This window comes from Myxocyprinus asiaticus, chromosome 6, assembly GCF_019703515.2.
Source record: "Myxocyprinus asiaticus isolate MX2 ecotype Aquarium Trade chromosome 6, UBuf_Myxa_2, whole genome shotgun sequence".
NCBI classification, from domain to species: Eukaryota; Metazoa; Chordata; class Actinopteri; order Cypriniformes; family Catostomidae; genus Myxocyprinus; species Myxocyprinus asiaticus.
This window is the reverse complement of record NC_059349.1, coordinates 21262280-21285492: the sequence shown is the minus strand read 5'-3', so window position 1 is coordinate 21285492 and position 23213 is coordinate 21262280. Positions and strand designations below refer to the sequence as shown.

Here is a 23213-nt window from a genome sequence, read left to right as displayed (position 1 = left end):
GTCAGCAAAGAGAGCAGCAAAAAGCTACGTCCGTATTCGGTGAACTAAGTCGCTGGAAGCGAATTCTGGAAGCATTTCAGAATTATTTAAACTCCTGATGATGTCATGTTTGAGGGACGTTCTGTTGTGTGCCTCATCCAATAGGAGTTGAGAATTCGATCCTTTAGTGAGCAAGGCTTCATGGATTTGTAGTCTGTTTTGTACTCCCTTTGTTTGATTTTGGTGCGATTTTTATCAGTAAAATTTACAACTTAGAAGGTGGTGGCTTGAGTTATGTTTTTATGACTGTTAGGCCTGCCTTTGTCTTCTGTCTGAATACATGAGGCCCAACAAGTGTACAAATGGTAGAGGGCAATTACTGTACATTATAATTTAAACCTTTCTAAACAAGAACTCGTGGGTTATAGACAATTTCATTGTAGCTTAAATGGTGCTTTTGAGACTATTTTCGGTAGTTCTTCGAAATACAGCCGCATCTACTCTAACTTCCCTCAAAATTATCTCATGGGATTGAAGCATCATCCTTTATGTGCATAGAGGCCCTGATTTAATTTTAGAATGGACCTACTAATAGTAAATGTCATTCATGCTATTATAAATAGTGCAAAGAACACTTTGTAGTGAGCTGTTTATTATGAGATTTAACCTTACCTCCCGTTTTTTTCGGAATCGAAAAAGAATCAAAATATGAGTCTCAAATCGATTCTTGGAATCGATTCCAAAACTAGGAATAGGAGTCGATTCCCAAATTTTTGGAATCGAACAGCCTTAGGTGCTTTAGTTCGTCCAGGAGAAAAAAGTTTGGGTTCTTCCGAAGTATAAACCAGGCTTTATTCAGTAAAAGGATCTTGGTTCTTCGCCACTACACCACTCAATCACTGATGAGTGAAATCTGAATATGTACTAGCCAGTGGCTAATAACAGACATATTTTAGTCACATAGCGTGAAGTTTAGTCATATATGCGAATGATTTACTTGCAACGTAGATGGCTGCCTTTTTACTGCAACTATTTAAAGGTGCTGTAAGCAATTTCAGTCGTTCTACTTCCACGAGACCGAGCCATTGGATAAGCCACCCCCTCTTTCCAAAACCCGCACTCCAAAGATACCAAAATGAGCTTTATTGAGAACTGAACGGTTGTTAAAAACAACAGTAGTAAAATAGCGCCCTCAGCTGAAAACTGTTATTAATAACATGGCACAAAAATGCATTATGCCTCAATAATTCGCTGCAGCTACAATACTATGAGAACGTGCTGTAAGGGGCCACCCACTGGTCCAATAGCGGCATCCAATGGCATGGCTGAAGGTCTCCTGCGTGTTCTGTCTTTTTGTGCGCATTAAGTTTGTTATTTTGTTCCAATTAAATAACTATATTATTCATTTTATGATCCCCGTTTATTTTATCTGTCTCCAATTATAAAAGTTTCCAAGGATATATTAATGTTCTAATCTTAATTATTATTATTAAATTTGGTTTAACATTTGATCATCATATTTAACTCTATTTTATATTGTACTTGTTCATTCAGATTCCTGTCGCTTGGAGAGTCTTGCGCCGGCCGTGTACACGGATCTCACGGTCACAAATATGGCAGTATTGGTCATTAAAACAGTAATTGACTAAATACTAATTAGATGGCTGCTCACGCTGCCCTTTTATTTAAAATTATTTTGTTTAGTCCCCTTAAATAGTAAACACTTAATTAGAGTAACATTATTTCTAACCAGAGGTCATGACCACTAAATTTACAAAGATAGACCAACAATACTTAAGTTAAAATAACTTTATATAATCATGCCATAGTTTCCTATGTACATTTAGCTAGAAAATATTACAATAACCAGAGGTTTAGACTTCACCCTATTTAGGCTTGGTCGACAACTTCATGTCCTAAATGGAAATTCCATATCGAGCCTGTACACTCTAAGTACACTAGAAGTAATGCCAATTTGTTAGTCGGAGCTCTAAAGTCTCAGTCGGTGTGCTTCATGCTCCACTCAGAACTGAGCTTTAGTCCGCTACTAACCTAGTTGTAGATTTGCGGAAACATGGACTTAACGTAATCTACTAAAGACAGTAGTTTCAGAGTAAATCAGAATAAACTCAAATGTAACAATTTATTTACCAGGTAATAGTAATACATTCAAACAATCCAATTAAAATAATAAATCAAACTCAAAGCTATCAGTGAAATATAATTAAAGTTGCATTCCATTCAAACGTTTACCAAAAATAAGAAATTCAAATTGCAATTACCTGGTAGAGAAAAAATTACATGCAATGTTTTCTGTGTGTGTCATCTGGCTACAGAGACCCTGATTCCTTTGTCATCTCTGTTTAAATACCAAACGATTCTATTGTTATTTAAGATGTATATGTTTGATTTTATACAGGATTTGGTTTTACAATTTAGGAGGTTGCAAGCAAGTTCTTTGAAGCTTGCATTTATGTTTACAAAGAATGTACCTAATCCGTATACAGCATCTGGTCTCTGTGAGAGATCTGGGACGGGTCATGCCCCTGATAGAAAACAGTATTTTACTAAGTTCTTAAATCTTACTTGTGATTTGACTTTGCTGAAAGGGAATGAGACTGTTTTTACCAGTTGCACTGAGACCTCTTGAATGATACCAAACATGTATGATCAGAAAACCTTTTACATTACACAACAGGATAAGTCATAACTTAGTTTTCTGGTGTCCTTAAAGTGACCTGAGGTGAGAGAGAGATAACAGATGAGAGTGTGATTTGCGTTTTATGGTCCCTAATCGGTGGGGTGCATTGTCTCGGGTGGAGATGTCTTCTGGGTGAGGGTTTTATGACGTTGGTTCTCGCAGAGTTCTTTGACTTTTACCGGAAGTGATGCAGACAATTTTGTGCCAGTCTTACAGTGCAAAATGACTGACAGGCAGAACGCGTCATTTACCGTGGACACATTTTTGTTTGCTGTTTACTGAGTCTACAGTCATCAAAGAGAACGGTGAGATATTTCAGGGCACTTATTTCATTAATTTCTTTCAGGGAGTAGGAAAAATTTTTGCATACCTTTCCATGAAAAAATCACTTACAGCAACTTTAAGTCGTTTCAGACAAAATCAGCAAAAGACTTTAATCTCTATAAGGCACCTCACAAATACGGGAACGTTACTCACAGCAGAGGATTTAACGTCCGACAGTGATCCTGTTGAAATGTATTGTTGATTCGGCACTTTGATTGCTGTAACAACAGCAAATGAAAAGACTAAGTCTAAAGCATTAGAGACAAAACTTCTTGCAGAAGGTTTTACCATGCTGACTTTTATTCATATACATGCTCTCGAAGAAGTTGCGTCTCTCAATTAATTTGAGAATTGTGTCTCCAGTTAAAAACGCCACTACTAAAAATATTAATGTGGTCTACCACACTAATCGACTAGTTGATTAGTCAACAACCATAGCACATCCCTATTGTTTATTACATATGTTTGAGGACTTTATTATTTGAAACACGTCATACTTTTCAGGCATATATTTCAACAGAGGATTTAAGTAGTTAGTCCTACTTTAAGATTAATCTGATGTGTGGTAAAGAATATATTTCTCTAAGGTGCCACATGTGGAGTGACTTCTACTGTCCTATTCTGAATTGTCTTAGGCTTCTGGAGGAACCAAGAGGAGCTCAAGAAGCTTCAGAGCACTGACCAACTTTTCCTACCTCAAAGGAGTAAAGCAGAAGGGGACAAGGGAGGACAATACAGAGGTGTACTGCAGAGCTGGGAGAGGGCTCTTCAGCGGTCCATGCACTGGTACAATCAGCCCTGATTAACTAGAATACAAGCCATTGCTCTGTAGAAGACTAACTCCCTGTGCACTGTTGTGGGGCAATTCTTAAGAGTAGCATGTTTCTAACTGAGAAAAACACTTGAATAGCATGAATTTCTAAACTGGAGCACATCAACGGCTAGTCATTGTTTATGAATTTTGCCTGATCACAAACTTTGCAAATTTAAGTCTGAAAGTTGTGAATCTAGTGGTGTTATTATGACTAGTTGGCAGGCTGCATTACAGTTCTTTTTAGAACAAAAGGTAGATGTAGTATTTTGATTTTGCCAATCGTTGATCGTCAGTTAGGCACTTAAATTCAATCACTGCCTTTATCTAACTACTGTATTTTTTTGAAATGGTATTGTTGAACGGGTGATTGTTTTTATTTAACTTGCTGTGTGCCTTATTGTGGAGCTTGTACACAAGATCCTTGTTATGCCCTCATTGAGGTAACTCGGTTACTCATCTCCCATTTGACATCTTCTCACCCAAAAGGAATATTGTAATGGTATGTGATCAGTGTTGTTTACATAAATGTGAGTAATTGAAACTTAATACTTTGTCTGACATTTTTTTTAATTCATGCTGTTCATAGTTAACACTTATTGTCCACCCATTAGTAGTGTATGGCAATTTATAAAAGCATTTTATTAATGCGTTTTGTCATTTTCTTGTAATTTTAGTTGATATTTTCTAATTGGAAATGTAGTCTTGACATTTTGTAGGTTAAATGTGTTAATATTAAATGTACCTCTTAATACAAAACTACTGTAGAATGCTGCAAACATGGACAACTTGTTACCTGAAGGACTAGATTTTGTAATGGTTTTAAATTATGCATTCAACTGTAGTGAATAAATTACTGTGAAACTATTAACATGCTAGAATGTCATCATGATCTTACAGAAAGAACAGGCATGCAGTATAATATACTGTTAAAGAACTGTAAACATCATGCCACATTTGATGTCAACATGTTAAATTAGTTGTTTAAATACATTTTAAATTTGCCATTTCAGTGCCAGCTTGTGTGTTTTGTCATGCAAATAAATAATTGTACATTTGTACTGCTAGTGCCAAGGTGTTTAATTGACACAGAGAAAATGAAGTGAATGGAGCCAATTGTTTGAGTGTTTAAAGGCAGAAATGTGAAACTTATTTTATAAAAGCAGTTACATTCATTCCTCTGTTGAAACTCATGTGTTATTTGAGCTGTAAAATTGTTTAAAATGTCATTTTTACAGTCGTTTTAGAGTTTGTTGACATCGTCATGGCAATGAAGTTGTAAAATTGGTTATAACTTTACACAGAAAAGGTTAGTAAGTGATTTTATCACACCAAAATCATGTCATCACGCATATTGTTTATGTTTGGCTATTCTTTTGTTATACATGCAATTTCTTACTTAAGGTGGGACTGTTGTTTCAGTGATTGACTTGATTTACATTAGACATTGCTATTTGATGAAGAAAAAACATGGAAGTTAACTATAGCAAGTACAACACATGACCAGTATGATATGACTGTTGTCATTTGGGTGTACTACTGAAATATTGTAAGTTGAGCATCTATTTAGACTCAACAAGTGCCTGAAAAAATACTTGTGTAGCTTATGTGCGGACTGTGTGTATCTTATGTGTAGCTTACGTGTTTTTACGTATCTATTTACTTTGTGTAGCTCAATATGTGTTTGACAGCCAGTTGCATCTCAGGAAATTTCAGCGTGAAAGTAACGAATCCTGTTCTAGATTTGTCCTGATTTGTTACATTTTCTCTTTGATATATGAAAAAATAAAAACATCAAAATGTATCAAGATCTATTTTATTCTATTATTTTCCAGTTGTCTTGAAAATATTTAGAAAATGTGACACTATCTGGGCATTTTGTAGAACCATTGATAGATATACATGCTGGGTCTCTAAAGACCAGAATATGTAAGTGTTATAAATATCCCATGCATTTAAGAATTAAAATGCATCACTCGATTTTATATAATGTGTAGTATGTGGTCCTTGGCCTGCAATAGGTTAAAGCCGAGCCTGAATTAAAGTATTTAAAATGGTAAAATATGTACGAACAAGACATAGTGATAAAACTAACATTTATGGTATGTGTAATTATTCTCAGAAGAACCATTCTTGTTTCCCTTTCCCGTAATCATAATTATTTATAGTGCATGTGCATAGGGAAACGTTCTATTTCACCATTGGTAGGTGCAAGTGTCAATCATCCTGTGAAGTAGGCGGGTCTAGTGGAAAATGGCGACCTTATCTGTCGGAGAGCCTCAAGAGATGGAAGGTGAGCTCACTTTTTTCTGTGGATGCACGGTAAAGGAGTGGTTATTCTTTCTACTTAGCCTTTGAATGCGAGCTGGGGTTTTATATTTTATTTACTGTTCAAATGTAATTTTCCTCTTACCATTCATTCAGACTGTAATATGTGTGGTTGTTTACGTTTCATACACAGCTAACTGAAGCTATTCTAACAGTGTACTTCTATGAAATAGCGATTAAAGCTGAATTTACTGTCTAGATGTCTCTTATGCGTGTCTTTAAATCCTGTTATTTTCCACTTATCTCTTTTTAACAGTGTGTACAGTAATGTGCAGGGCGTCAATGCCAACACACCTTGCTGGTTAGCTAATATAGCTCACTTTATCAGTCAAAATGTCACTTGTTCAGATGGGTAAATTATAAGAGTGAATGAATGTTCGGGTTTTTCTCGATGCTTCTGTTTGTTTCCAGCTGCTGGATCAGCTAAGTTTGCTAGCATGCTTGTGCTGCTGGAATCAGGGTGTGTGTGTGGGATGGGCTTGAACAGCAGCATTATGTTCATTTAATGGTTGAAGGCTTAAATCGTTCTTTCAGATTAATTTAAGTACGATAAAGTACGTGATAACGCACTATTTGCTCCAGACAGAAGCATCAGCAGCTTAATTCCATTATTAGGAGTTTCATGGCTTCCTGTAAGCAAGTTGGTGATTCATTTCGCATTAGCACATTTAGATTTGTGCTATGGGTCCTTACTATTTAATATCATGTATTTATAGTTGACAGGAGGGGTGAGTCTGAGGAATCTGGAGATGATGAGACCAAGAGGAAGAGTTTCAATGGTGAGGTTGACTCCCTACAAGCGCCTTCGACTGGTGAGACCACTGCAGACATTTCATTAGAGTTCTATGCAATGTGAAGAAACAAATAAATGAAAAGATCTTTATTTTCTAAAGGTATAACTCGCCTCTTTCGCTTCCTCTTTCAGTACCAGAGGAATCACCAGTTGACATGGACACAATAACCTTAGATCCAGATGAAGAGGTGACTTGAATGAATTTTAGTTTTTCAGTGAGGTTTTTTTCCCCCCCCCCACTGTTTTTTATTTTGTCTTATTCATTTAGGATGTGGATCTAGTCCATTGTCGGATTGGGAAGATTGAGGGTCTGGAGGTTCTTAAGAAGGCAAAGGTGAGAGTATAGACCAGGGGTATTCAATTAAGGTCTGGTCTCGACATTTCCATCCTACCAAATTTCGGAACAACGATAACTTGTTTCATATCGTAGCCATTCTGACTAATGACAATGTGTAAGAAATGCAATTTTTTTTTAATAGTTATATTACATTTCCAAGTTGGCAGCAATAGTAGCCTACTTTGTAAAATAAAAAATACATAAATCAACAGTCAGGCTCTTAATAACTGGGCAAGAAGGAGGACCTTGTGGCCCAAAGACAACCAAAGTAGTGGACTATGGAGGAACTTCTACAAATTATATATAGGCCTATACACTGATCAGCCACAACATTAAAATCACCTGCCTAATATTGTGTAGGTCCCCCTCATGCCACCAAAACAGCGCCAACCCACATCTCAAAATACCGCTCTGAGATACTATTCTTCTCACCACAATTGTACAGAGTGGTTATCTGAGTTACTGTAGACTTTGTCAGTTCAAACCTGTCTGGCCATTCTCTGTTGACCTCTCTCATCAACAAGGCGTTTCCATCCGCAGAACTGCCGCTCACTGGATGTTTTTTGTTTTTGGCACCATTCTGAGTAAATTCTAGAGACTGTTGTGTGTGAAAATCCCAGAAGATCAGCAGTTCCAGAAATACTCAAACCAGCCCTAACCTGGATTACAATTGTACAACTGTGGATGAGAAGAATAGCATCTCAGAATGCTATTTTGAGATGCAGCTTGGCGCTGTTTTGGCAGCATGAGGGGGACCTACACAATATTAGGCAGGTGGTTTTAATGTTGTGGCTAATCGGTGTATCTATACAGTACAAAAGATAATATATGAGGGTTCAGGGGTAACCCCCGAGAGAAAATATATGTAATGTAAAAGTTTTAATTAACCATTTTTATATTTTCCTTAATGCAAATCTACAAACAAACAATGTACATGTACGCAAATAATGCAGTTTAAAAATACTGTTTGCTATAGTTAAAGGTGCTATATGCAAGATTGACAACAAGTGTTTGAAATGCATACTGCAGTCCAAATTCAAAATATTGGAGAGCTGTCTGCCCCGCCCCAGACTCGAAGCCAATGCAGGTTTCCAGAATGTTGACACGCAAATTAGCCAACTCAGTATCCATTTTAAAGGATTTCTGGGCTTTAAGCTGTCTCCATCTTCCAAAGGCATCTCCAATATTTATCCTTGTTTTACTACCCTTCTGGTCATGGTGGTTTTTAGACGGATGGTGAGGCTTTTTAGGTCGGGTGGAATCTGTTATCTCTGATCCAGTTCGTTTAAAGGCTTCATAGCTGCAGCACGCAGTGTTGTTTGCCTGCAAACTTGTTCAAATCTGGCAACCCGGCAGTGTCGAAATACTGTTGGTGAGTGGGCAGTGGGCGGGATCACACAGGCCAAAACATAAAAAAATTCCGGCCCGGAATGGAAACTTCAAAGTAGAATATACTGGCTGTAGCATTGTTATCAGAGAAGCCAGTATTTCAACTTGGCATGTTTCCTAATTCTCTAATGACATATTATGGTCATTTTATGATTTAGTACAGTAAAAATATTACATATAGCACCTTTAAGTATAAATGGGCTGATTATCATATAATGGAAATGTTATTCATCATCAGCAGAGAACTCGTAATTTCAAAGTTTTGGTTGCCTTTCTTGCCTTCCATGCTAGAAATCTCTGAATGTAAAATGTAAACAAAAATCTCTGTTTATAATCAATAGGTTTGAAACATGTTGATTAATAAAGCTAATTTTATAGGGATTTTTCTAGTCTAAAGGCGCTCTGGAACCACGATAAATTGTCCTGTCACAAACCTTGCTTAGCTGAACGGTCGGTGTCATATCAGACACATGAAGATTGTTTAATTTTTAAACAATGTTTTCTGCAGTAAAAGATGCCAGTATCCATCTATATTCCTGCTCACTGTTTTTCTCTGCTACGGTCTGCTGTCGTTAAAATAACTGCGTCTGCAGCTCTACTTTGCGGCACCTCATGTCATGGGCCAAGGGAGTGAGGCAGTGTGTGCGGAGCGCGAAAGGGCATAATTGAAGCTTGTTTGGTGATAGAGAAAAATATTCAAGGATATAGCGCTGAAAGATCAGTGCTATCTACGCCCCGGAGAGCTTACGGTGTTCACAGCTCCGTTGTTTTGTCGCGCTGCTAACCTAAAGTGTAGAAACTGTGAGATGGGTTAACTGTTTTCATGTTGTCTCGCGGTCCGGAATAAACCAATCGGGGTCCGCTAATTGGTGACCGCTGGTATAGACCTTATTCACAGTAGCGCCATCTTTGATTTTTGACGTGAATGAAAACTAGGCTGTGAGGGATAAGCTGCGCTCTCGTTACACAACTGTCAAACTACCTGAATCGCTGCACTGCTCATTTTACACAACAAGGTTTCTTGTCGTAGCAGTGCCAATACTACACAACAGATCCCAGACAAGGTGGACTAATTACAAGATCTTTGGCCAAGAGGCATCCCCCACCAACAACGTTAAAAAAAAAGTTTTCTCACAATTTCACGTGAGAAATTAATTATCACGTAATTTTTCCAGAACGTTTTTTGTCTGAAAAACAAAAGAGGAGACAAAAACAGAAAATGTCAAAAATAATAATTGGGAAGCTGTTCAGACAGATAGCACACGTACACCTAGATGTCTGTTTTAGATCTTTTCATCTTGAATCTTAAACGTCTCAAAGACATCTGCTGAATGTCTTATTGATATCTGACATATACTTATTGACATACGTCTTTAGATGTATTGCAGATTAGCAAACAATCTAAAAAATATGTTTTTCAGATGTAAACACATCAAATAGTCTAGTAATATGTCTGGGTGATGTACGTGTGCTATCAGTGTGTATGTCTGTTTTTGAGAAAAAAAAAGTTGGGGGTAAATAAAACGGCACAATGTCAAGTATAGTGCTCAGACCATTTATTTGTAGTGCTGTCAGTCGATTTAAAAATTTGAATTGTGATAAAACGCATAATTTTTTATAGTTAATCACAGATTTTGAAAGTGCTGAAATTTGGCACTATATATACTTTTCCTGTCAAAATGCATTTATTTCCATCTTAAGAAAGAAAACAAAACAATATATAACAAATATAATGCTTATTCTCTAATGCTTTTCAAACAGTACAAAGGTAGAATTGCACTAAAATATCACCAATGCAAGTAACATTAAATGTTTCCCAAAGTCTAAGTGGGAGTTTGACTAATTGAAAGAACTAGTCCACACATAGGTGGCATATTCATTGCAATGCACATTAAATCTCTTAAATTCTCATCCTCCACAATATTAATCAGCCGACAGACTGTGGCTATCTGCTTTGTTACAGCAATCGTGAAGCTGCGTTCATGATTCAGGTCAGGGCGGCAATGCCAGCGGTGCTTTGAAATCCACATGAAGAGGCTTGCAAACAAAAATGTCTCCTACGTTTTGGTGATAGTTAAGATTTGACATGCTTCTATGGTAATTAGAATGTGCCTTACTGAGGTGGAAAAATACTTGATTTCTATCACAAGTCCCATCTGGGCCTTTAGAGGTCCTTCATTTTATCATGGAAATGCTGTTGTGTGTGTGTGCAGAGATTCTTTTATTTACTGCGATAACAACCTCCGCTGCTCTATCAAATGAGAGAGCGTAACGGTCAACTAGCGTGTTAGCATAGAATGTCTATGGGATCGCCGCATTATGCTATTTTATGCAAAGATTGTAGGCTCACCTTGGTAGAAGGGCTCTGGTGTGTGTGTGTGTGTGTGTATGTTGTGAAGTGTGTGTCAGTGTAATGACTTTGGGCGGACACATTACAAAGATTCTGCCCTTCAAACCAGTTTATGCTGGAGTGTTAACGGTAAATGCGTTAATCGCAGTTAAGAAAAATTAACGTGTTTAAACTTTTTAAATTAATCGTATGCATTAACACAAATTCTGACAGCTCTAATTATTTGTTAAAAATACATTTTTGTTAGTTTATAACAATAAAACAATTATGATCACATTTGTGGCTTTCCATTCCTGTACAAAGATCATAAGATGTAATTGGCTGGAGCAGTTCACTGTTGTCGCTGCATCGCTCACACTACAAGGTTTTGTGGAAATAAATAATATCAAATATGCTTGAAAATATCGCAGTGTCTTTGACAGCTCAAGAGTGGCTCAGATCACATTGCTGAACTGCTCATACTTAACGAGGATCGCTGAGAGATACTAATTTAGCTGCAATCCGCGGGACCTCAGAAATCTGTCTCCGACAGCAAAATCCAACCAAAAATGGAGAGCGCCCCACAATCACATGCACTGTATGTGCATGTACATCTAATTTCTACATAGTTTTTTGTCTACTGAGATTTCTTGGAAAGATATTTGTTTCCATGTATCGTAAGCGGGACAATACAAAAACACTTTAAACAACCCATTGAAGAGACTCGCTGTCTATCCTTCACAGTGTCATTGTCATTCCCTTCAAAAATCAAAGAGGGCGCTGATGTGAATAAGGTCACAGCCCTACAGGTTATGCAAACAACAGCCCTACAGGTTATGCAAATTCCATTTCTCTGTCAAGGAGTGAATCTAGAATTTTTCATATAAGATTTGCATTCAAGTTACTTATTGCAGATTTGAAAAAGCATAAATGAAAATTTAAGTTATTTCCTTTTTTCCCTCCAGACAATTTCTCTCAGACAAAACCTCATAAAATGTATTGAAAACTTGGAAAGCCTTGGCTCATTGAAGGAACTCGACCTTTATGACAACCAGATCCGCAAACTAGAGAATCTTCAGGCGTTAACAGAGCTTGAGTAAGTCAGACATATGTAACAGTGTACTTCATTAACTAAAATGTTACTGATCACAGTTAATATACATTTTCAAAGAACGAACATTGTTCTCAAAAGCCTTTCTATTTATTTCATCCTCTGATTTTGGACAATTGCAATTAATTAGATTAGCAGCTTTGAGAAAGTCACTAGAAAATTCAGTCTTCTCCTTTGTTGATTTGCAGGCAGCTAGATGTATCATTCAACATTTTGAGGAAGATTGAGGGATTGGATTGCCTCACAAAACTCAAGAAGCTCTTCCTGCTTCATAATAAGATATCAGGCATTGCCAATCTGGATCAACTGACGGGCCTCCAGATGCTTGAGCTAGGCTCTAACCGCATCAGGGTAAGGCTAAATCCGCCGTGTATCATATTCTACATTTCTAACTCTATAACATTGCACATTGCGTACTGTGGACGTCTTTTCGAGCTTGAATTTTATGATTATAATTACTGTTTTAGGTTATCGAGAATCTGGATTCTCTTGCTTCTTTGGATAGTTTGTTCCTTGGCACAAATAAAATCACTCAGCTACAGAACCTTGATGGACTGCATAATCTGACCGTTCTCAGTATCCAGGTACCTTTTGTGCTAAAAAGGGATTTTTATTTTTTGCCAAATGCACCTTGCACACTTTTCCCTCAGTGTTAACATTTGTTCCTACCTGACAGAGTAACCGGATCACAAAGTTGGAGGGACTCCAGAATCTTTTGAATTTGCGTGAGCTCTACTTGAGTCATAACGGCATTGAAGTCATAGAGGGCCTGGAGAACAATGTAAGTCCTACCATGGATGCCCAACGATGCATTCTCTTTCTTCTGGTGACAGTTCTAAATTTATCCAGAAGATGCTTTTAAATTTGTCCAGATGCTCTGTCTTATAATAACTTGCACAAAATTAAACGGCTAGTAGTTTCATTCTGAAATGCTCTGCCGCTCCACTGCACCTTCACTCCGTAGTGAATTTCTGTGCTTTCAGATCTTTTTGTCACGTCTGGCTGTGGTTTTATTTTTATCTGTCCCAGAATATTTTGTTGTTTGAATATCCAGGTCTTTCATCCTTCTCCTTTTGTTGTTGTTTTTTTGTTTTATTTGTTTCAGAAAAAGCTGACAACTTTGGACATTGCTGCAAACAGGATAAAAAAGATTGAAAATATCAGCCACTTGACTGATTTAAAAGAATTTTGGGTAAGCTATAAAAGAATGCAGGTGTACTGTTTTTTTTTTTATTTTTTTTTTTTTTACCATTTTATGCATAGCATACTGTACATGCAGTTGTCCTTTAAAGCAGTGTTCCCCAACCTTTTCCCCAGAGCACTATCAGTAAGGCTCAACTACCCCTTCATAGAAAAACCAAAACCACAAAACCAAAGATCTGTACAAAAGGCTAAATATAGTTTATATGTAAACTCAGCAAAAAAAGAAACGTCCTCTCACTTTCAACTGCTTTTAGTTTCTGCAAACTTAATGTGTAAATATTTGTATGAACATAAAAAGATTCAACAACTAAGACATAAACTGAACAAGTTTCACTGACATGAGACTAACAGAAATGGAATAATGTGTCCCTGAACAAATGGGGGGGTCAAAATCAAAAGTAACAGTCAGTATCTGGTGTGGCCACCAGCTGCATTATGTTCTACAGTGCATCTCCTCCTCATGGACTGCACCAGATTTGCCAGTTCTTGCTGTGAGATGTTACCCCACTCTTCCACCAAGGCACTTGCAAGTTCCCGGACATTTCTGGGGGGAATGACCCTATCCCTCACCCAACAGGTCCCAGACGTGCTCAATGGGATTGAGATCCGGGCTCTTCACTGGCTATGGCAGAACACTGACATTCCTGTTTTACAGGAAATCACGCACAGAACGAGCAGTATGGCTGGTGGCATTGTCATGCTGGAGGGTCATGTCAGGATGAGCCTGCAGGAAGGGTACCGCATGAGGGAGGATGTCTTCCCTGTAACGCACAGCATTGAGATTACCTGCAATGACAACAAGCTCAGTCCAATGATGCTGTGACACACCGCCCCAGACCATGATGGACCCTCCGCCTCCAAATAGATCCCGCTCCAGAGTAGAGGCCTCAGTGTAACGCTCATTCCTTCGACGATAAACGTGAGTCCGACCATCACCCCTGGTGAGACAAAACCGTGACTTGTCAGTGAATAGCACTTTTTGCCAGTCCTGTCTGGTCCAGCGAAGGTAGGTTTGTGCCCATAGGTGACGTTGTTGCTGGTGATGTCTGGTAAGGACCTGCCTTACAACAGGCCTACAAGCCCTCAGTCCAGCCTCTCTCAGCCTATTGCGGACAGTCTGAGCACTGATGGAGGGATTGTGCGTTCCTGTGTAACTCGGGCAGTTTGTTGCCATCCTGTACCTGTCCCGCAGGTGTGATATTCGGATGTACCGATCCTGTGCAGGTGTTATTACACTTGGTCTGCCACTGCGAGGATGATCGGCTGTCCTTCCTGTCTCCCTGTAGTGCTGTCTTAGGCGTCTCGCAGTACGGACATTGCAATTTATTGCCCTGGCCACATCTGTAGCATGCAGCATGCCTAAGGCATGTTCAAGCAGATGAGTAGGTACCCTGGGCATCTTTCTTTTGGTGTTTTTCAGAGTCAGTAGAAAGGTCTCTTTAGTGTCCTACGTTTTTATAACTGTGACCTTAATTGCCTACCGTCTGTAAGCTGTTAGTGTCTTAATGACCTTTCCACAGGTGCATGTTCATTAATTGTTTATGGTTCATTGAACAAACATGGAAAACATTGTTTAAACCCTTTACAATAAAGATCTGTGAAGTTATTTGAATTTTTACAAAATCGTCTTTAAAATACAGTGTCCTGAAAAAGGGACGTTTCTTTTTTGCTGAGTTTATATACAGTGCTTTGCAAAACTTTTAGGCACTTGTGAAAAATGTTGAATAGTGGGGATGTCTTCAAAAATAATGCCATAAATAGTTTCATTTATCAATTAACATAATGTAAAGTCCAATAAACATGGAAAAAAAGGCTAAATCAATATTTGGTGTGACCACTTTTGCCTTCAAAACAGCACCAATTCTCCCAGGTACACCTGGACACAGTTTTTCTTGGTTGTTGGCAGATAGGATGTTCCAAGCTTCTTGGACAATTCGCCACAGTTCTTCTATCTATTTAGGATGTCTCGATTTGCTTTTGTCTCTTAGTGTAATCCCAGACTGACTCGATGTTCAGTGGGGGGCTCTGTGGGGGCAATGCCATCTGTTGCAGGGCTCCCCATTCTTCTATTCTGTTTGCAAAAGGAATGTTTGAGAGTCTAAAATGTATATTTCCTATTGACACAAGCTGAAGATATAAATAACCATCTTAAGACAAATGCTTTTGTGAAACATCTTATGTGCCTAAGACTTTTGCAGAGTACTATATCTGTCTGTCTGTCTGGGATGTGCCATCCATATAAGCAAAGTAAGCAGTGCTTACCTAAAAGAAGGGTGAAAAGAAAAATGACACTATGAAATATTTAAATATAATTGTTAATATAAACTACTGTTTTCGTTCAAATTAGTCATCTTTCATCTCAGTTGAGCAGCACAGACAGTTATTCATTTATTCCCTTTGTCGCCACCCTTAGGTATAAGCACTTTGTTATGCTTTTTCTAATTCAAAGCATTGTTTACCACCCTTTCATTTAGCACTGTATGTTCATTCAAAATGAATCACGCCTGCTACTACCAGTGGCCAAGGTAAGCATGCTTACCAAAATGAGTAAGCCAATCAGAAGCTCCTTCCTTCAGTCATGCTATCTGATAGGCTTGATTTTAGTTTTGTGTCAACACGTTCAAGTTCACGTAACTCGTGCGTTATTAAGCGCTAAAATGTATATATGCAGTGTTGGCAAAGTTAATTTAAATAAAAAATCGAGAAAGGCTATCAAAACTTCAAGCGGGCATAACGAAGTAACAGAGGTGTTCATTCACAAGTAGAGACACATGATTTTGTGTTCAAGTAAAGGTAAGTTTACATTTATTTATGAAAAATCTGTTATTTAATTTTTTTATATCCCCTTTTCTTCCCAATTTGGAATGCCCAATTCCCACTACTTAAGAGGTCCTCATTGTGGCGCAGTTACTTACCTCGATCCGGGTGGTGGAAGACAAGTCTCAGTTGCCTCTGCTTCTGAGACTGTCAATCCATGCATCTTATCACGTGGCTTGCTATGCATGACACCGCGGAGACTCCCAGCATGTGGAGGCTCATGCTACTCTCCGCGATCCACGTGCCCCATTGAGAGCGATAACCACTAATCGTGACCACGAGGTTACCCCATGTGACTCTACCCTCCATAGCAACCGGGCCAATTTGGTTGCTTAGGAGACCTGGCTGGAGTCACTCAGCACACCCTGGATTCGAACTCGCGACTCCAGGGGTGGTATTCGGCGTCAATACTCGCTGAGCTACCCAGGCCCCCAAAAATCTGTGTTATTGATACTAGGTCATTGTTTCTGGTTAGTCTGAGGCTATGAAGTGGTGATCTGGCAATCATGTCCTTCTTGTGTCATGTCTACATTACATTTGCCTTGTGCATTCAGGTTAAGATTGTTGTCTTTGGTGGTCAGATTAGTTAATTGCTGCTGTCCATTCCAATGTTTCTGAACTGTGGGAAGAGTGACGTGTGAGGCCTATGATGAAACTAGTAACTGGCAGTATTTTTATTTCTTTTTTTCTTTTTTTCTTTTTTTTTTGTCAGAAAAAGCTCTTCTGGCACTATGGTTCAGTGTATGATTTAATAGACATAAACAAGCTTGGCTCAATATATGAACCATCTTTAATTTGTATGTCTGTGTACTGTCCTGAATTTAGTCATGAAGTTCGCCACTTTGACATAATTGTTTCCATTGACTGGTGGGTTCTACGGCAACAATTTACATTTATAACATTTCCGCAACATTACACTCACCCGTTTAACGCGTTTTGGGCACAGCGTTTAATAATGTATATTAAAAATCTTTGATGCTTTCCCAGTCTCAAAGCCCATGGTATGTGCCTGATATATATGATTTATATATAAATAACATTTAATTGTTTATCAACAAAAACAAAACCAGGCCAAATGAGCCGTGAAATGCGTAATTACAACAGATGAATGCTGTAAATTATACAGGGCAGGGGACCTTTTAACTTGGTACATTGAGAAATCTTATTGTTACCAATTTTATTTTATCATTAGTTTTTACATTTTTACTATTTACACTATGTAGAACAAACGCTTAAAAGGTACTGTCTCTTTAAAATAAAAGTGCAAATTCCCACTGATCTATATCAGTGGCAGTTCCACATTTTGTTTTGATATTTTGACAGTGATATTTTGAAATTTACTTATTTCCAATGAGAAAACAGGTGAATTTGTGTCTTTTTGTTCACAAAGTCAGAAAAAAACAACATATGAATCCAAAATCCTTCTTTACCTGTGATTCGACGAAGACACTGGTTTTGACCTTTGCTTCAGACAGTTTAGAGAATCTTGAAGGTACTTGAAGGCTGCCGACTCCTTATCTAGAGCTCTGACAAATTGTTTCATAAGGCCTAATTTGATGTGCAATGGTGGCATCAGCACCTTCCGGGGGTCCACTAGTGGCTCCCACTTGACGTTGTTCCTCCCCACAGAGAACTCGGTCCGCTGTGGCCAGTCCCGCCTGTGGTAGTGCGACTTCGTGTTCCTTCTGTCCCAAAGGTAAAGATATCAGGGAAACTTGGTAAAACTGCATTGGAGACCCATCAGGAATGCCACCATTTTGAAGTCTCCTATGACCTCCCAGCCGTACTCATCATACTTCAAGGCATCCGGCAAGGTCTTGATGCTGTTGTAATCCTCTTTGAGGTGCACCGAGTGAGCCAGGGGAAGAGACAGGTACTTGTTACCATTATGGAGCAGCATGGCTTTGAATATTACTTTAGTATAAATACATGTTAATTTGGTTCATATGTTGTTTTTTTCTGACTTTATGTGAACGAAAAGGCACTCATTCGCCCATTTTCTCATTGGAAATAGGTACATTTCAAAATATCACTGTCCTGATCACAAAAGCAAAGTTTGTGGGTAATAATAGCCATTTTCTATACTTTTGAGGCATAAGCAATTAGGAAATAACACTTACTACCCAGGAACAAAAAGAAATAAATTGTTACACAGTGATATTAACAAGAGTTATGTTGCACTGCTGCTTTATTATAATTTCATTTATTTTTCTTTTTGATCAACTGGCAGTAAAGAACAGAAAGGATATTAGGTGCTGTAAGCAATTTTAGCCTTTCTAAAATTTCCACAAGCTGCGCCATTGGATAAGCCACGCCTCCTCTTTCCAAAACCCCGCACTCCAAAGATACCAAATAAGCTTTATTGAGACCGACATTGAGTAGAAATGGAGGTCAAGAAGAACAGCAGCAAAATAGCACCCTCAACTGACAACTGTTATGTGCAACATGGCATAAAAATGTAATTAGGCCTCAATAATTTGATGCAACTACCATGCTATGAGAACGTGCAAAATGATTGGCAGCCAGAAAGAGTCGGAGACCGTGGACACATTTTTGTTTGCTGTTTACAGAGTCCAGACACTTATTTCTTTAAAGGGTTCATGAATTTTAATTTTTTATAGTTTTATTATCTTCCCTGAGGTCTACTGATAATGTTAGTAACATTTTTGCATTAAAACATTCAGAATTTAGTAATATATGATCATTATCCACCATCTCTTGCCCTCTGTCTGAAACGCGTGGTTTTGGCAAAAGCGCCTCCTTAAAACTTCAACGTAAACGCCCACTGTTCTGATTGGTTAACGTCGTTCAGCCCTTCAAATGCAGCCATATTTGAAACTCAAACTGAAGAGAATGAACAAGCTCCAAAACATTATAAAACTACATTTCAGGGGTTACACACAATGCACATCCAACACATTGTATCTGAATATACACTGCCTGGCCAAAAAAAAGTCGGCATTTGGATTTAAATAAGAAGATACTTAAGAGCCTATGATTGGATCATTATTGCAGTGATTAATGTTTCAGCTGGCACAATTCTTTTAACCCTAACTGATGAAGTATGTAGCTTCTCATTTCTTAAACAACTATGTTGGAAGACGTTTCCCATGGTCCCCCTTTCAGAAGGGGCGAATTATTGGCCTGCATCAAACAAAGAAAACAACTAAGGAAATTGCTGAAAAAACTGGAATTGGGTTAAGAAATGTCCAACACATTATTAAAACCTGGAAGGATAGTGGTGAACTGTCAGCTTCGCAGAAGAAATGTGGTCGGGAAAAAATCTTGAATGATCATGATTGGAGATCACTAAAACGCTTGAAGTCACATCATAAAAAATCGACAGTAGATCTCACAGCTATGTTTAATAGTGAAAGAGCATTTCCACATGCACAATGCAACGAGAACTTACAGCATTGGGACTAAACAGCTGTGTGGCCACAAGAAAGCCACTTGTTAGTAAGGCTAATTGGAAAAAAACTACTTCAGTTTGGGAGCATAAAGATTGGACTGTGGAGCAATGGAAAAAGGTCATGTGGTCTAACGAGTCCAGAATTACCCTACACCAAAGCGATGGGTGCGTCAGGGTAAGAGGGGAAGCGTATGAAGCGATGCACCCGTAATGCATAGCACCCACTGTACAAGCCTCTGGAGGCAGTGTTATGATCTGGGGTTGCTTCAGTTGGTCAGGTCTAGGCTCAGCTGTGTTATGATTCAAAATAAGTCAGCTGACTACCTGAATGTACTGAATGACCAGGCTATCCCATCAGTGGAATTTTCTTCCCTGACAGCATGGGCATATTCCAGGACGACAGTGCTATAGATTCATCGGGCTCAAATTGTGAAAGAGTGGTTCAGGGATCATGAGGAATCATTTTCGCACATGAATTGGCCACCACAGAGTCCTGACCTTAAACCCATTGATAGTCTTTGGGATGTACTGGAGAAGGCTTTACAGAGTGGTTCGACTTTGCCGTCATCAATACAAAATGTTGTGACGTTGAGTAAGGTTGTCGAAACAATGCTATGATGAATGTGCACCGTAATCAAAGCTAAAGGCGGTCCAACGAAATCTTAGAGTATGTGACTTTTTTTTTTTTGACCAGGCAGTGTATTAAACTGTCCATCTCAAGCACAACTGTTAACACTCACACCCTGTCTACACCAGACGCGAGACTCGTGTTGCTTCAAAAGCAATAGAACCCATTATAATCAATGATGCTGTCTAACGTGGAAGCATCTATTTTAACATGGCATGCCAACAGTAAACAGATGTCCCATTCTCTGTACGCGTTACTATTGCCAACAACACAAATAAACGGTTTAGAAAGTTTGTCGACAAGCCTGGTGTAAACAGGATGTCAGCACCATAAACTATCAAACAGTCATGACATTTTAAATATTCATAAATGATTTACTTACATTTTTGATTGGGTCCAAGTGTTTTTAAATGCACCATCTTTCAATAACAGCAATCCACGCTGATTTGAGCCAAAAAAACATGCAGTCCACGCTGAAATACACTGAAGACACATCCAGTTTCCCGTATCATCCTGCACCGAAATGCACATCACTGGAAATGCATCTAAATGGTCAAAGACATCCATCCAGCACATGTTTTCATAAACCAACAATTAAAAAAAGCACAGGTGAGCGAAAGAATGCATTTATGATGCGTTTGTGCTCAAAACAACAAGAGGCAGCAGCTGAATGAAAGAGAATGGCATCTCCTCTTCCGAGTTGTAACTTGACACTGCGTCTTTTAAAAGCATCCCGAGATATGCATCAGGTGGTCCAAGACGTCTGTCAGTGCATGTTTAAATACAAAAACAATTGGTGTTCAGGAACAGTGAGGTCCTGCTGTCTCTCACTCAGAGTATGAACTTTCGCATCAGTGGGCAAGGGTGCAATGATTTTAAGTTATTCATATTTTTGAGCTGAAGAGGCGGTCATGAGTTAATGTACCCCTAGTGATGTAGGGTTGTCGTAGAAGTAGAGAATGAGGCATTTTTGCAGCCTGGTTTCAATAAATGCTTTTATTGCATTGGGGATTACGTTTTGAGTTCTGAAATTTACAGTATGTTTTTATAGTAGAAAGACCTTATGTCAAAATATCAAGGAAAATTTTATTCCTCATGACATGACTCCTTTTATATCTTTCGGGCAGTAAATCGCAACACATTTAAAAGAGACATTTTCAATGACAAATCGATTGCGTGGATCTCTTCTTTGAACACGTTAAACAGACAAGTCAAACCAAACTGCTTAACTTTGTTCATTATTAAAAAATTGATCTTGGTATTTTAGGAATGGATATCGAGATTGTTCAAATAAAGTTTGTGATTACAAAATCTATATTTTTACCCTGTTGTTTTGTTTTATCAACGTATCCCGGTTGGGAATCACTGCTTTAAAGCATCAATTTGTATTGCTTTTATTATTGATGGGACAGCAATTAGCAATATCATTTATCCTTATTATAAACAAGACACACTGTCATTATAATTTTTTGGTTTTTCTTCTTCATAAACATGGTTATAAACCCTTTAGTTTTCTAGGTATTGATAGTTGTACTTGTTCCTTTTCTCTCTCTCATAGATGAATGACAACCAGATTGAGAACTGGGCAGACTTGGATGAACTTAAGAATGCCAAAGGTCTAGAGACTGTCTATCTGGAGAGAAACCCCCTGCAGAAGGACCCTCAATACAGACGCAAGATCATGCTGGCACTGCCCAGTGTCAGGCAGATTGATGCCACCTACATCCGTTTCTGACCATCCACCCAACCCCACTGTGTCCTTCCTCACCCAGCCATCCTCCGCACATTATGAACACACCACCACCATCTTTTCCACATGAAGCATTGTCCTCAACACCTCCTGCCATATTTATCTCTTATTTTTAACAAAAATAAAGAAAGGAATCACACACACCCAGTGTTGCCATTCCATGTGCTGGCACCTTTTACTCATACTCAGAGACTATACCTATGCCCTGACTTATGCTATAGAGTGAATGCTTGTTAATTTATTTTCAGCTTAGGACCGAGGCCATGCTCGGGGCAACTTGCAAGATGCTGACACCTGCTGTTTGGAAAATGTTCAGAAGGGTGACCTTAGCATTTTGTTTAGAAAATGTTTCCAATGTAACTATTCCTTCTCTCTTTCTGCATCCAAGTAACATCCTGTATAGGTCAGAGGCATTTGTTTAACATCAGATGTTTTTGCCCTGTATAATTTACATCAGGTGTTGGGATTGTTACTGTATGAGATGATAAAAAGATCAGTGTTCATTTTACATTCAGATACTGCAGAAGATGATATTGTGTGAATTGTTCTTTTCTCACATCAGATCTAGCAGTGAACACTACAAGGACTGCTTTGTTGAAGGGTAAATAGGCCATACTGTAGTAGATTCAACATGCATATCAGTTTGTTTATCATGTATCTTGTTGCAGCAGTATGTTAAAAGACTGCTGTGTCGATTAAAAGCTTTTTATTTAAACAGATTTTGGCCTTGTTGACTTGACAGTTGTGAGGTCTTAGTTGAAATGTGACAGACTTTAACTCTTTTAAAATGAAGAAATGAAGAGCCTCACTGAAAGATTAATGCCACCAAATTTTGAGTTCTAGTTGATAGCATGTTAGACCTAGTCTTAATATTGACAGAGCAGGTTGATATCAGGTGTTATTTCTTCGTTATTTTTTATTTGACTTTTTTGTTGTTGAAAGAATCAAACAACACATGCACATGAAATATTCTCTCAGACGACTCCTAGAAATGTTGGATCCCCCTAGTGGGAGATAAATGGAAGGGGGCACTGTGTTGTGAATAGCACTAAGGCAATTCCATTACTCTGGAGGGTGGGGGTCTGATGGGCTCACGTAGCTGATTATTTGTGGTATTAACCAATTCCTTTAAAAGGGTCAAAGAACGACAGGTTTATTTTTAATTTACTCGAATGTTCACTTTGTTTTACAAGCTTTGTCGACCGTTTCTGAATTGAATGTACTAGTATAAATAAATACAAAATAAAGAATTTGAACAATGCTCACCAAGAATTGAACTTTGTTTGTTTTGCCTTCGAGAC

At 38.3% G+C, this 23213-nt stretch overlaps 2 protein-coding genes across 3 annotated transcripts in view; both read left to right on the top strand.

Annotated features, from left to right (window-relative positions):
* Positions 1 to 4876, top strand: part of LOC127442579 (putative glycerol kinase 5) — a 31207-nt gene extending 26331 nt beyond the window's left edge. Inside the window, exon 16 of the mRNA XM_051700719.1 lies at positions 3640 to 4876. Within this exon, the coding sequence (XP_051556679.1) occupies positions 3640 to 3806 (167 nt within the window). The 3' untranslated portion in view covers positions 3807 to 4876. The remainder of the gene's footprint in view (positions 1 to 3639) is intronic.
* Positions 4877 to 6023: 1147 nt separating this feature from the next.
* LOC127442664 (protein phosphatase 1 regulatory subunit 7-like) lies at positions 6024 to 23173 on the top strand. 2 transcript variants are annotated; one of them, XM_051700855.1, is made up of 11 exons: positions 6024 to 6108; positions 6860 to 6955; positions 7069 to 7124; positions 7205 to 7270; positions 11957 to 12087; positions 12291 to 12453; positions 12570 to 12686; positions 12779 to 12883; positions 13208 to 13294; positions 15780 to 15830; positions 20595 to 20627. In XM_051700855.1, exons 1-11 carry the CDS (start codon positions 6069 to 6071, stop codon positions 20610 to 20612), a joined length of 930 nt encoding a protein of 309 aa, XP_051556815.1. In that variant the 5' UTR covers positions 6024 to 6068; the 3' UTR covers positions 20613 to 20627. The 2 variants fall into 2 exon arrangements, with proteins under 2 accessions (XP_051556815.1, XP_051556814.1); XM_051700854.1 differs by lacking the exons at positions 15780 to 15830; positions 20595 to 20627 and adding an exon at positions 21721 to 23173.
* Positions 23174 to 23213: the final 40 nt, after the last annotated feature.